Genomic DNA, 15,804 nt, shown 5'->3' with positions numbered 1-15,804 from the left:
CAAGACTTCAGTCTCCTTACTTGTGTTACACTTCCACCTTGTGGCCAACTTCTTCCAACAAGTGGCTGATTGCAGTTGGTTTGCTTACACTACAAAGCACAAAACTTCCTAATCGCTAATGCTGATGTTTATTATTAAATACAAAGCATGCCTTCCTCTGTAACACTCAGCACCTGCCCCAATTTTTGCTGTTTCATAGATGTGAAACAAAGGCAGAAAGACCTGTCTGAAAGTAAAGACCAAGACCAGGAATGAGAGTGGAAATGAAGAGCTTACCTAGAAACAAAGCTTCTACTTCACCATCAGACACAAACAGGTTTGTTTTGGGTTTTTTATATTCCCCTGGATTCCCACCTAGTGCTAGAAATCATGCCTGTATGTGTCAGACAGCTCCTGCCCTTCAGAGCAGACAGTGTAAACGTATAACAAACCGCTTGGAAACACAGAGGCAGGGGAAACCCAACATACCCGTCAATTTACTACAGTGACTACAGTAATTTAGGTACCTCCCCATCAGAAAGCATACAGAGGTCTAACTCAGTTGACTTGCATAGATTTAGATGAAAACTGCAAGTTTTGTCACTGCCAAAATACCATTTTTTCAGCTACTGCTAAGTGAGGTTTTATTACAAATTAGAAGGAAAATAAAAACCCAAAATACAGTACAGGCTTTTAGGACCTTAGCACAAAGCTCACCTGGAACATTAGGGCCAGCACTGAAAACATGAAAAAAGGTTTAAGGCAAAACCTGGACTCACTGTGTGAAATGCTGTAGCATCATCTGCTAGATAGCATAACTTGGCATGATACAGGGGATGAAAATATGACAAAGGTCTTGGAGTTCAAGGCAAAACCAGTGAAACATGTTAAACAAAAAAAAAAACAAAAAAGAGAAATAAACTGCATAAAATATGTTTGTGTGGAGGGTAACTCCTTGAAATAGCATTCTGACTGAACTTTTTTAAAAGGCAAGGTTGACAATATGAAATGATTGTCACGATTTGCTTTTCTGTTTAAAACGAACTGCAATCTATCATCCAACAAATAATTCAACATTTCACCTAATGCTTCATTATGCACATCCTCTTTCAAGAGCTTCTTATGTCACTAAGACACACTTGTAACCTGAAGTTTTTAAACTCTTTCCTTTTGTGGTGACCGTATATGAGGAGCGGGACAAAAGATGTCACCTACCTGGGAGAGGCAGCTGAACTAATAAACCACTAACTCTTGCATCCTTGTTGAGTTTTACCGTCATATCTAAGAGTTCTTCCTGAGAAATGTCTTTTGGCCTCAGTATGATCTCACTAGAAATGCCTGATAAAAACCAAAAACAGAAGACAGGTTAATATCAGGAAATTTACCTACGGACAGCTTCGCCATTTCGTCTGAAAATCTCTTAACTGTCTTAACCACAGAGGACTTGCTAAAAATGCTGGTTTTGCTATCTGGTTTTTAATGCTGTATTTCTAGATTTCAAGTACAATCTTACAACGAAACATACAGGAAAAACAACAACAAACCAAACCTAAAAAAAATATAATTGGACACAGTAGCTGCAAAACCAAACAACTGTTTAGAAATATTTGGAAAATAAAAACATGTAACTTCTCTGCAAGTAAGCTCTTGAGAATAACAACTAAAACTGAACAGACAAAGGTACGCTAACAATACTGGCATTTTATGTGATGGCTTTTCCACTTCTGTGGGACAAAACTTGTTATTAGAAAAGAAAAATTTTCAAGCTACTTCACAAGACAGCAGTTTCTCCGATAGCAACAACACTGAAGTTCCCTGTTTAGGCAATGATGTTTTCATTTGGACATGAGATGTTGTAGTGACTGGGCTTTGTCTCCTGTTAACAGTCACGTAGCTTTACTGTCTGTTTTCATTATGTCTGAAATTTTGCCCTTCATATTCACATCTGTGAAGCCTTGACTTTGGATTGGCTTGCCTGGCTCCACTGTGCACCTAAAGCGTTCAGCAGGACACGTCATGAGATAGAGCAGATGCACACGATTGACATGAATTAGTTCCTGACATTATAAGAAAAAAGGCTCTTCCCAATATCTTTCTGTGAAATGAGTTATTTAATCGCTGTTCCCATCAATTTCAGGGTACCAGGGTTTGCTACCAGTTGGAGATGGGCTGAAAAATCCATGTATAAAAGCAGGAATCTAACAGGTACTGAGGAGGCAAGATCTTAAGCAAATATTTCACACTCAAAAACTGAAAGCGTCTTGCAGAAACAGCTAAAATCTGACATAATTTATCTCTGATTACCTTTATTCACTAAGCCTCTCAAAGCCAGTTAAGACATTTAACTACCAAAAATCTTCCCCAGTGTTCCCCTTTAGTTTCCAGTTTCTAACAGTAAGGGTGCAAACTGTTCCGTAACAACATTTTAAGACATCAAATTGAACTTCTGCCTACCATTCATGTGACATTAAAACTACCTTCTTCACATGTCAATGCAACTTCTTTTCTTTAGGTTCACCAGAAAAGATGAGGAAGAAAAAAGAGTGCAATATTAAATTCAAGTGTGAAGGGGGTCCCGCTGCTTTTTTTTTTTTTTTTTTTTTCAGATCAACAGTACCTTGTGCTTACCAAAGAATCATTTATATCACATTAACACATACCTACAGCTGCAGCTGCTTTTATCTTGTTTCTGACATAGGTATGACTAGCTGGATTGTCTCCTACTAATATGACAGTGAGATGAGGTCTCTTGTTTCCAAAGGATATCCATGATTCTACATCCCTTTGAACTTCTTTCAAAACTTGTTCAGCAAGCTTTGTCCCTGAGATAATGGTTGCTTCATCACTATTAAGACAAAAAGATACACAATATTTAGGTCTAAAATTTCATAAACAACATTTTCATAAACACTTTCAAGTATGTGATTGACAGTATTAAATACTTGCAAATGCTTTGATTAGTTAATTTGCTAATATTTCAAATATGATTTGAAAAACACTAACACACTACAAATCCACCCAGAGAAAGAAGTGCTTCCCTACTCTCTCATTTGAAGAGCAGGAATGTGCCATCAGTGCATACAGAAGAGGAGCTCACCTGCCACACCCCACCTTCCCAACACACGTAGCCAGCCAGGTCGAACATATCTATGAACTCCTGCATTTGGGAACAGAACATGAGAACATTCTTATGCCCTTCCGTTTTTCTGTTTTAATGATTTTTTACCCACCTCCCTTCCCAAATTTCCTTCAAAAATCTAATTGACATGGGATTATTCACACGATTCTTCTGTCCAGGCCTAGATGATATGATTTCTCAGCTTTCTTAGGACTTCATTCATACAAGCCAGTGGTGACTAACTCAGGAGCTTCCGTCACGTCCTCGCTATTCCTGTCCTATCAACTCCCCATCCTTCCAGTAAACTCCCTCTGCACTACAGCACACAAACATTCTCCTTGAGTGAAGGACCCACACCACTGCCCTACCCATGTAGAAAAGCAGAAGAAAACCGAGAGGGTCTTGTGCCTTGAACTTGCCCCGGAACTCCTCAGCCACCCTCCTTCCCTCTATCGATGCTGTGATCACCACCTCATCCAAGAATGTTGAACTCACACACACCCCCCACCAACCTGCAACAAACAAGAAACCTCCAGCATGTATAACTTTCAGATGCTAAGATGACAATCCCTTTTGTATCAGATAAGCAGCCTTTAAACACTAACCTTATCGCTTGGTGCTGGTGGTGCTTAGAGGGAAGAAAACAGAAAGACAGAAAGCTACAGATCAAAAAATTCTATCACTGACCTGGTTTAAAACATGATATTCTGTAAGATTCAAACCATAACTTTAAGCCACCAAAAAGAGTAAGCTGCATTTTACTGATTTCAGAAATTTGTGCCTTTTCCATCATTCTTAGTAAATCTTCATGATAAAAGCAGCTGAATGCACAAGGGTGTGGAAGAAGGAAGGTCATGGGGAGGGGAAGAACAGCAGTGACAACATTTACACCACTCAGGACAGGACAACCACAAGACCACCCAAAAATCATAGACCATCTATGATCTTATATAAAGAAATGACCCAAACTTAATATCTATACCTGACTGACAGATGAAGAAATCCAGTCTACATTTTAGCTTACTGAAGAATGGCTCTGTTAGAACTCTGCCTATGTAAGGAAGAGCAAGATACCTGAAAATACATTTTTCCAGATCAGAAATATTTGCATACAACTCTATCTTCTACTACTGCTCAACACTTTCAAATAAATGAACAACTTGTAAGCAGCAACATGACAGCCCCCAAAACGTCTTTTAAAATAAACTTTATTTCAAATGGCATACGCGGTAAAACTTAACGGCACTCCAGAGGCACTGCAGAATGGAAAAGAAGTCTAATTCCTTGTTTAATGTTACAAGCCCTACTCTCACCCTTCAATGACACTGCACTGACAATACTACTAAGACTTACCCTTTGGTAAAGCACTTGATGTCTTTTATCAACTCCCCATGCTCACCTCACCAGCGAAACGCTCAAAGATCAAGCACATCTCGACTGAACAGCACTTCCTTAAGTACTGCTCCATTTACACCTTCCAAGTGTCAGCTTTATCTTACCTGGGTTGTTCTTCTGGTCTCTGGAGTCTTCTCCATCTTCCTGCCCGTCCGCTCATGGTGAGCAAGCATAGATGTTCCTCACCTTGTACATGTCCACAGAACATATTCCACCACAGTGCAAGCTTTTATCTACACAATCTCCTTCACTAATTGAACCTCTCCTCAAACTCCCAGAATCCTAGCATGATACATACATATAGTTAACAGCATTTCTTGGCAAATCATCTGATAGCATAATAAGAAAATAAATACTATTCTATCTGTGAAAATCCAGTAAAATAACACCAACCGCCCAGAAGCAGAACAACCAAGACAGACACAAAGTTAAAGCTACTCATGGACAAGTTCACTCCTCTCCTAATGAGCACAACAGTGTGGCACTGTAGAACACACACGCTCCTGGCTCATCAGCTCCTAACCAAAGACCATCCACTGAATACTTGATCTCACTTTCTACAAATTAAGCCTGAGTTTCCCCTCTGTAAACATCCTTCGGTACCTTCCTGGAGATGAAGAGCTTTATGTGTACACAGACACACACAGAGAGTAAACCCTGCTTTGAACTGAATACCTTAATTCAACATGACTACCATTTGTAACTGACACAGTTTAGTCAGGAATCCAGGTGAGTTAGAAAGACACTAACAAGGTGTCATAATGTGAAAAAGAAAACCAAGAGGGGAGAAAAACACCCCCGACACTGCAGTGCCTGGTGCTAAAAAAAAAACCCTAAAAAAATAAAAAAGAAAAACAAACACACTCTGCTGAGAACAATTTATCTGACTTTTTCAGGAAAGCAAAGTATTAAAACATACTTAGCACACAAACCCCATTAATACCTTGTTTCCTTCAATTTTACGCTAGCCTTAGCTACTTCCCAAACCCAAGTTTCTGTACTGTTTAACTTATATATATAGAGAGAGAGAATAATTAAGCTAACAGATATTGTTTTATTTTTTTCCTGTATGGCCTGCTCTGTATGTGCTCATTTTCATAGATGCCTCTCTCATTTTCATTATTTATGTTTTAGCTATACATGCCTTTGACACAAGACACCTTTACATGTACTCATGCCAAAAATAATTAATGCTCACCTGTGTGGCAATGACTTATACATTTAAGACCACGGGGACTTAATACTTTGGTGACAAGATTTTTTTTCAATCCACACAAAGGTCTATCACATTCCTATGATCTTTTTACTCTAAATGCATTGCCAAACCATAAGTTTTCCTAATCTTTAAGCAAACAATTTTAAGCGCATGCCTCTTCCTTAAAATCTAGCCACAGACTCATGAAGTTTTCGAGATCTGTCCTCACTTATGTCTGACCATTCTCACCCCATCACATTCAATCATCCTGGTCACCCCAGGGATCAAAACCAAAGCAAATGAACAGGAAAAACAGCGCTAAAGACACAAAACCACACACACACACAAATACAGAAGAAAAACACCCTTGTGCACACACAACTTATAACATAGGATGAAACGCATGTAATCTATCCTAGTCAGGAGGCCCTGTGATCAGGCTCTTCAACACCTGGACGTTTGTGAAGAGAAGAAACAGTTAAGTTCTATAAGCCTCAGCAAGTCAATTGCAAGAGACAAAAAACAGTGTCTGAAAAGAGAAATAATTTATGTTAAGACTACTCTGAGGCAGTCCAGGTACAGAAGATCAAAATACTTCCATGTTAGTTCACACATGCAGAAGAAACTAAGTACAATCATACCTTAGCAAGAAGTTACGGCATGGCCAACTTTAGAAAGGCTACCCTCTAGTGGCATTCCAACAGCTAAATGGATACTTTGAGGAAGAAAGTTACCAACACAAGGAGTAGCTCTGTTTTTCATATTCATATCTTAAAGGTGCTGGGAAGGGAGATGGTAAATAGCACGTACATTTATGGTAAATGTTTATCAAAGTGACTCCAGGTCTCAATGAGAATCTCAATGAAGGCAAAATACAAATCTTTTGATAAAACTTTCAGCTTTTCCTTTGGAGACTGACCATCAGCCACAGAGCAACTGAAATTACCAAATAATCAGAAAATGGAGTGTGAAAGTTTAGCTTTGTATCTTACAGAGTTATGGGGAAAACTGTTACTCTAACTGTCAAGTTACAGATGTACTGTTGTCTCTTAAGGAAGGGAAGAGCCACAAATCTCGGGCCTTTTTATTTTTTTTCCTCCCTCTCAATTTTACTATTTGTTTAAGGCAAGAAAGCTTCCCCCACCATTATCTGCTCGTAGATGATGATCATACAACTCTCTTGAGCCACATGGGCTCAACCACCCATAGTCTACCAACATCAGTACATCACTACTGCGAATTTTTTGGGGACACAGCTAACAATTTTTATGATGGTTCAGAAACCAAATGTCCCAGCTGTCACAAGTCCCAAGCTACTAAAAACACTCCACATACGCACTAGGTATGCATCAAAATATGCCATCACTGTAACCAAGCTGTAAATATCACTACTGCAATTACCAGCACTTAGGTTGAAACCTTCATCACTTCTGACATGTTTCCTAGCAAAAGTTTTCAAATAGATTTTAAAGCTTATGTCACCTGTTCACGCATTGCAAATACTTTTGCTCTGAATTGGTCAGCACCTAAATTTTTTTAAAAGTCCAAGGACAAAACCAAGGGCAAAGCAAACATTACATTAAAGATTATTACACTCTTCTTCTACATGGCTAGATATTCCACAATTAGTAGCTATTCATGCATTACCGTTCTGCTGGTCTACTTTACTAAATAAAAAAAAAACCAAACCCAAGAATACTTAGTATTTACACTTAACCATACACTTTTCAGTTACACAAACAAACTTCAACTCTTTAGTAGCTGATTCAAGTAAAGATGATCTAGAACTATTCTGAATTGAATTATTTCAGTCTTGGTGATTTATCTCAGCTGGTCATCATTACAGCTAAACAACATAGTGTTCTTCCTACGGAAGATTTTGATATATTAGATTTAACCACCATAATGACTTTATTCTTACACCTAGCATTTGACTACTTCGACTTTTGCCACTTGAACTTTGCTTCACACATAAAATAAGCAAAGTACGTGATGGTATTTTACCTCTATTTTCTAGGAAGACAGAAATATTTCTCTGGATCATTATTAATTCTAGTGTGTTTACAACTTCATCTAAAATTTTAAGACAAGGGTACAAATTCAGTACATCTCAAAACACGCATTACCTATAGTGTAACAGAAGTGTAGTTTTAGTTCCAAAGAAAAGCCTCCCCGGGAAGCCAAAAATACCCAACAAAACAACCAACCCTAGTATATTAAGAAATGTCTGATTACCTTTTAAGAAGATAAAAGCTTGTCAACCTTCAACAGTAATCATCATCTTTCCATGACTACTCTGGACATCCAGAAATAAAACATTTCAACACTCTCTGCAAATACCTATTCTTGAAGCTTTAATGTATATCTACACACAAATGTGTTTAACATATGTTGAATTAGTTTGCCATGAATGGAAGTAGTTCAAAGTCATTTACAAAACCAATAAAGCATTCTGGTTTTATGTTAAAATCAGACTGGTTTTCAAAGTGCTGCTGAGTCTGATCAGTTGGGGGGGGTTTCTGTACCATATTCTAAGGGATGATCAAGTCCACACCTCGAACAACATTTAGGGGGAAAAAAAAAAATCCACCATACTTTCTGAGATGGTCTAAAACCAGTTCTGCACTCTGTCTCTACTATAAGAAACTACATACCTGGAGTAACAATGTATGATTAATGTTATTTTAATAGGTTGTCTTTTTGTCTGTTTATCAGCGTACTCAAACATGAGAAATGTTTAACCATTCAACACATGGGGAAAATACCTAAACGCCAGCAGACACTGTATTTATTCAGAGACACTTGTTTAAACTTTACAGACATATGAATGGGAGAACAATAAGAATTTTTAAATATTACCTAACAGCATATGGAATAAACACACAGATTTGAGCTCTGAAACTACTTCATTCTTCTGCCACTTTTTAAGATGGGAAAAAAATAACTCCAGAAGCACAAACAAACAGGCAGGAGCATCACTCCACCCATAACATAGCTCATCGATTTCTTAAGAATAACTGTTTGCTTAAGATCAATCATATTTGAAAACAGCCAGCCTCTGCCTGCACTTCTGGGGAAAAAGCTCAACTGTCTACACATTTAAGTGCACCTAAAACACAGTCTTCTTGCTACTACCTACCAATTTACTGAAAGAAACTTACGTAAATGCCGGTGGCTAAAAAGCAGAAACCATTCCTGGGTTTAGATGCAAGTATTAAAAAGGAAACTAATGAGGTGGCAATGCATTGTCATTTACTACTCCAAACAGAAGTTTCTAGTTCTCTTCCTTTCAAGATAATTTCTGGACTCATGGAGGATGGAGAATAACCTTCCTAGCAGTATGAAAACAGTTACACTAACACCACTTTTTATGTAACATGCCTGATTTATGAAGTATATTTCATCAAGGTCCTACTTTCTGCTACATAGTCACCATCTATTCACACCGCATTTTTAAAGTTTCTGGATTTACTCAACAACGATTAAAGCTTTGAGCATTTCTCCAGATGGGATACATAAGGTGCTGCAGGCTTATCAAAGAAAGACAAAGCAGGAGCACATATGTACACAGCTGCTGCACAAAATATACTGAAATTCAGTTCACCCCCCAGTTCTAGCAACCTGCTGAGCAACCAGTTTAAGTAAAACAAAAGTCACCTTGAAAATGTCTGCGACATCCTGAATTCAACTCCCATTTGTCTCCAATTACTTTACTACAATTCAGTAACACGCTATCTTATTTATTATTCGGACCTTCAGAACTCTGCCTCAGCCAAACCACCCAGTTACAACATAACCTCTCACTAGGAAAAAAAAAATATTAAAAAAGCAAGCTTTAAATGAACAGTTACAGAGAAGCTCCCAATACCTTGCCCTTTTCCTTACTTGCACTGTAATGCTCTTCAAACCCTTGGTCACCCCCTCAGCATGAGGGGCTCAGTCCCGCTGGCGCATTAACGAAACGCACAGGGAAACTACGCCAGGAGACCGCTCCTCACCGCATCCCTGCTCGGCCTGGGGATGATCCAGGCCTCCCCCCAACGCCAGGGGACCCCTGCCCGCTGCAGCACTGTCAGAGCGTGGCCACGCAGGTTGGGGTTTATTTATTTATTTATATTACAACTTGGCAGTTTGTTTGTTTATTTATTTATTTATTCATTCAAGAACAAAGGAGCACCACCACAGCACAGCACCTGCCTCGCTGAGGACAGCGATGTGCAATGGTATTGGTCTGTCACCATCAGAGATCTCCCTTTGTATGGACTACAATATTCTTCAGCAAAGATTAAAACGCTTGCCTACAAGCCATCAGTGAAAATAGTCATAAAAGCAAAAAAAAATAATTAATATTTACAGTAATGCTGTGTAAATCAACTGGGAGGCTCTGCAACGTCAACGTTTACTCGCCAGCCACCCAACCCGGGGAGGAGGCTGGGAGGCCACACTGCAAGGGCTCCCCCATTCCTTAGTGCACCCACTAAATCCCCACGATCCAGGATGCCAGTGCTGCAGCCCCCCCCGGTACCTCAGCCACCCCCCCCACACCCTCCCGCACAGACCCCGCACACAGCCCCTGCACACGCACCCCCCGCACACATGCACACACACTCCCCCGGAAAAACCCCGCACAGACGCACCCCCCGCCACACAGACCCCGCACACACACACCCCACCCCGCACAGACCCCGCACAGACCCGCAGCCCCAGCACAGACCCCGCAGCCCCTGCCCCCCCAGTACCTCAGCCCGCCGGCACCGACCCCGCGGAGCCCCGCTTTCCCGGGGAGCACAGCACGGCGGCCGGGGGTCAGGGGCTGCGCCCCGCAGGCGAGCGCTGAGGGAGCCGAGCCCCTCTCTCCCTCAGGCGGCTGCCGCCTTTCCCGCCCGCCGCAGGCTCCCAGCGCCCCCGTCACACGGCAGCGGCGGCGCGGCCCGGCGCTCCCCTGAGGGCTCCCCGCCGCACGGGCGGGAGGAGGAGGAAGAAGGAAGCGGCGAGGACGGAGGTGCCCCGAGCCACGGCGGCGTACCTGGCAGCGCTGCGAGGGGGGCTGCTGGTGCTGCAGGCGGCCGGGAGCAAGAGGGTTCGCCACCTCCTCAGCGGCACCGAGCCCGAGCGCAGCGCAGAACAGGAGGAGAAGGCGCTCGCTGCCGCCATATCGGTCCCGACGTACGGAAGCGCCGCCGCAACCAAGCGACGAAGGGAGGAGCCAGGGCAAGTAGCGGGCCCGGGGCCGGGGCCGCGGCGGGGCGGGGCGCGGCGCTGAGGGGCGGCCCGGCGGCCAGGGGCCGTGACGGGAAGACTGGGATTGAGGGCAGAAGGGCACAGCGCCCGGCAGCGTGGAGGCCGGCGGCGTCACCTCCGCTGCAGGCAGATCTGTGGGCAACCGGCGCCCGGGGGCCGGCAAACGTTGCCCCTCATAATTCTTTGCTGCACCCTCGTGTTTTCCCAGGGGAAGTCGTGTGGACTTTCTTGCAACTCACACGCTTGTGCTTTCTGTCACGGTTTACGGCAGATTTTTCACTACAAAGCGCGGAGAAATTCCTCTCTGCAGAGGGGAGGAAGAAAACAGGGAGATCTGAAATAGCAGGGCACGCCACATACAAAGCAAAATAATAACGAGCAGCCTTTCCAGCAGTAGGGAGCCTATGGACAGTGGGCAAATTCTTTTATGAATCTGGCAAAAGCTTTGAAAAGACGTAACAGATCACGGAGGCTCCCGTTTGTGGTAATTTAACCGGCAAATGTTTTGATCAGTTAGGTGTTGGCCTAAGGAACACGGCTCAGGTGCTTCCACTGGCAGTGCACACACTGCCTTGTAAAGACTTGTTCTCCTAGATTCTTATTATCTTTCAATATTGTAGATAATGTCTAAATCTTCCCCTTTAGGTTGCCATCTCTTACTTTCGAAACAGCAGTGACTCCCAAGCTGTATGCACTCCCCAATGTGTATGTACTGCATTAATTACAAAGGACACTTACCCAAGATTCATTGACACAATTATTATATACACTGCCCCTTACTCCCGTGATTCTTTCTTGTTACTATCCTGTTCGGAAAAAAGTGAACATGTGAGGATATAGGAAGTCCTGTGAAAATTTACGGTCCTCAGCAGATAGTAGATCTTTAAGACAGAACAAAGATCTTCAAATGCCAATCTGTCCTATCCAGCTTCTAAAGAACTGAAGTTTATGAATGTAAATTGAGTATTTAAGCTCACTTATATAAAATCTACCGGGTTTTAGAATTATTATTTTTTTAGGACTGTCATATCAGTGGATCCATAAAAGGATCAGATACAGATAGACTGACACTTTATGAAAAAGGAATTGCAAGTAATCTTAAAAATGGGAGCAGGTTACTTGAAGGTAGTCCATATACATCACAAAGAATAGGCAAGTTATTAAAAGAAAGAAAAGCTGAAGAGAATAACAGAAAGCACAATGGGGAAATGAAAAAAAATATCAGTAGTCCTAAAGCAGAGAAGATAATTCCATCAGAAGTTTCTTTTTGTCTAGGATTAAAAAGGTTGTCCAGTCATTTTTTTAATGCAAGGTTTGCATACTTAACTACAAAACTTTGAAGTGCGGTTGTTAAAATTTTCCACAAATGCAACGTCCACCACAGATTTTTCTACCAAATTAGTACACTAGAAAAAAGCAGTTGTGTTGTAAATGCTTTGGATGAAATTTGCCATGCAAATTGTGACTGAAAAATTCCTTTACTTAAAGTACATCAGTTGTACAAAAGTAACATCAGTTACAAAAATGGTTGAATGTACATGAGCATATTCTTACAGGCAGTGATGTTGAACACAACAACAACAAGAAGTTACCTGTTACGTTTTATGCAAACTCAGCTTTTGCACCAGTTGGATTCCTGCTATTCATACTGACCCCTACATAAAAATAGATTTTCAGTAATATGAAGGTGAAACCTTTTTTCTTGATTTAACTGCTTAGAGTTGAAGTCCCATTCTGGAACTGAAATGTCACAACTTAAAAAAAAAAAAAAAAAAAGCAAAACACCACAACATTTTAAATTAACTTTCATACCAATCAAATTACACCATACTGACAGCCTTAGATTTGACCTTGAAGCTACGTGTAGTAATACCAAAATAATATACTGCCTTTTCCTATCATTCCTGAAAAAAAATAATCTGAAAGCTCACTACTGCTATAACAGCAGTATTTATAATTAACGGTTTGCACAGCATAGCCTACAAAGAGTGACCACATCAGTATTGCTCCAGATCTGCTGAGTAAGTTATATAGAAAGTCTCATGAAAATACTACATTAATAAATAACAGTATGTGTACGATCCTCAAAAATGCACTGATTAAATTGGTGCAAAGGATAAAACTGAAAATATGCAATTTGGTTTGCATAACAGTTAAAGCAGTGTTAGGCATTGACAGCTGTGAAGACAGGTTGTTTCAGAGTTTGTTATACTTGGAGTATTTTTATGTGCATTGTTATAAGATTCTATCTTGGGTATTAACAATCCCATCAACTTAAAATTATCTCTCATTACTTATTTGTGTGTGAAGAGGAAGTCAAACATGCTTGTTCAGTAAGAAGCGTTGTTCTCTCATCCTGTGAAAACCAGTATTGGGAAATGTTACTTTTTATAAAAAGTTTTGTAATTTCTTTTTATATCGTGGAGGAATGTTATGCCTTTCTGTCCACCTCTCCATTTTTTTCTTCTCTGTTTTGCCTTTCCAGCTGCTGGGAGGTATACATTTGTACGAGACAAAGACGTTGAGAATAGAGGTGAACCACCTCATATTTTGCTATATTAGTTTAAGGAAAAAATTAATCTTAGTTTAGGAAAAAAACAGTTTGAGAAAAATTTAGTTTAAGAAAAAACCAAACCAAAACTTGTTACCCTTAGGAAGCTTTATATTTCAGGAAAATTTATTTGCTGGCTTTCTTTTACTTTCTAGAAGTCCTACCCCCATGCCACCTCAGCCTCTGTTTTCAAAGGACACCAGTATTGGGGATGAACGTGGTTTTGGGGACAAACATCTCACTGTATTTCAAGAAACCCTGCTCAAGGTCCCATGATCTGGACTTTCAGCACGTGCTGCAGGGTCTTTCTACAGCAACAAACTGTGTATAAAACCTGGGCCCCGACAGCAGAGTATCAAGAATTTTTGGCACATGAGTAAAAATGAGAGTCGTGGCTATTTCTGGAGCTGGGAGAGATACTAAAGGGAAAAGGTTTGTTGCCGTTTTATTTAACAGATACATATTTTGCACCTTGGTCCAACATCCCTCAACTTCTTTTGCGAAGTGCTGGTTCACAACAGGGAGAAGGCTGCGGTACAGAGCTTTGCTTGAAGCCTGAAGAGGGTTTTCCCTTCACCAGTGCCAGAACCTTCTGGATTGTGTCTTGCACGTGTATGTGCGTTAGGATGTGCCGTGACTGCCTTACAGTGCGCATGAGTGATCTGGGTTGTGCTTTCACTGTGTGTTTGTATAGATCAAAATGCATATAGGAGGGTGGTTTGCGAGGCCGTATGGGAAGCTGGACACCAGGAGGCACTCATCCCACACGTTCGTCTCGCCTTCCACTTCACATTTGCTGCTGCCCGCTGCATGAATGGCAAGCCAAAGTTCGTTCGTAATAGCATGACGACCGGTAGCGCTGGCCTCACATTATTCGGAAACCTAAAAGAAGAGCCTGCAGTCACTTCACTTGTTTTAATATCTTATCTTCCCTTAGGACCTGCTCCCGGATGATGTTAGCAGGGAAAGAAACAGGAGCCCAGGTTCTGTTCGCCGCAGTTGTCAACTGAAAAAGAAAATACATATGAAGTTGTTCTGTAGGAAATGAAAGAGAACTATATTCAAGGCGGAAATTTGTGTTTAGAATTTAGACTTCAAAGCACAGGCAAAATTTTAAAAATTCTTTTCCTGTTTTTCATGCAACTACTAGAAGTTTTCAGGCTACCAGTCAACACTGTATGTTTAGAAAAATCTTGGCTCAGATACGCAGTTTTAAGGCATGAAATGAAGAAATAAAAAAAACCCCAACAGCCGAGTCTGTTTTAATACACCTTTTTAATCTTAGTTATTTTGGCACCCCTTTCCACAGATGTCAAGGCAGTAAATCAGTGCTCTCAGAGTGCTAAAGTTTATGGATAGATGCGTTTTTTATTAATAACTAGCATGTATTGTCTGGCATGGTCTGACTGGAATGGCTTCCTAAGTGAGCACTGTATTGGAAGCACTGATGCAAGTGAGGTAGATTGTGCCATTCAGTAACAATGCATTGCATTTCTGCGGAGGTCCTGAATATTGAATATGCTTTTCCCTCGGCTTTCTCTAGCATGATTAAAATAAATCAAGGTTTTCCTTTTCTCTGCACCCTGTCTCACTATTGAACTCTGAAGAACCTTACAGTGAAAACAATAGAAAATTTTTTTATGTGAAAAAGGAAAATTTTAGCATTTTGTGGGGGATCAAATTTGGAGCAAGGGTTCTGGTATTACTTTTAAAAAGTAAATAAAATGGAATCATTAACCACAGTAATAAACATTTATAATGCCTTTCAAAAATATTATTGGTCCCTTTAAGTGCATGTTTTCATGGAGAATCAAGGGAATTATTTTGATTTTATTTTAAATGAAACAACAGTTTGTGTTATTACAAAATTTTTAGTAGACAGTAATGACTTGCTATTATTAACAGCTATGCATAAATAGTAACAAGCTCCAAATTCTGTAGTATATTTGCATAAGAATGTCATTTTTTAACTTTTAAATTGTTTTTCATTGTTAGTCAATCAAACCAAGTAAGCTATTCGAATTGAAAGGAATGTAAAATGTGCTGTAAGTTTAAGCTGATTCTACTCAATCTGCGTCATTTCCCAGTCAAGTTTAGATCAGTTAAAGTTACAATAGTCAGGTGCATTTGCTCTCTCTAGACTCTTTTTGAATACTGTAATTCGTTATAGAACTCTGCATGAGTGAAAATGAAGTATCTAGTTGGTGCTTGAGCTCTTTGCTATGATGACAACAGCAGGGAACATGGATTTTCTGCCTTGGGAAGCTTCTCTTAAGCTTGATTGACATATCTTAATTACATTTTTATTCTCATTTAGGTAATTCT

At 40.5% G+C, this 15,804-nt stretch overlaps 1 protein-coding gene across 3 annotated transcripts in view; it reads right to left on the bottom strand.

Moving 5' to 3' along the window:
• The window catches only part of MTHFD2L (methylenetetrahydrofolate dehydrogenase (NADP+ dependent) 2 like), a 38,513-nt gene extending 27,092 nt beyond the window's left edge, over nt 1-11,421 (bottom strand). For 2 of the 3 annotated variants that reach the window (XM_055716229.1, XM_055716220.1), the window contains exons 1-3: nt 10,714-11,421; nt 2,640-2,824; nt 1,195-1,317 (exon numbers count right to left, since the gene is read on the bottom strand). In XM_055716229.1, the coding sequence (XP_055572204.1) occupies nt 1,195-1,317; nt 2,640-2,824; nt 10,714-10,841 (436 nt within the window). In that variant the 5' untranslated portion in view covers nt 10,842-11,421. The remainder of the gene's footprint in view (nt 1-1,194; nt 1,318-2,639; nt 2,825-10,713) is intronic. The other variant, XM_055716215.1, reaches the window with a different exon arrangement.
• Between the last annotated feature and the right edge of the window lie 4,383 nt (nt 11,422-15,804).

The sequence above is a fragment of the Falco cherrug genome, chromosome 1 (genome assembly GCF_023634085.1).
Source record: "Falco cherrug isolate bFalChe1 chromosome 1, bFalChe1.pri, whole genome shotgun sequence".
Classification (NCBI taxonomy): Eukaryota; Metazoa; Chordata; class Aves; order Falconiformes; family Falconidae; genus Falco; species Falco cherrug.
This window is presented reverse-complemented; position numbering and strand designations above follow the sequence as displayed.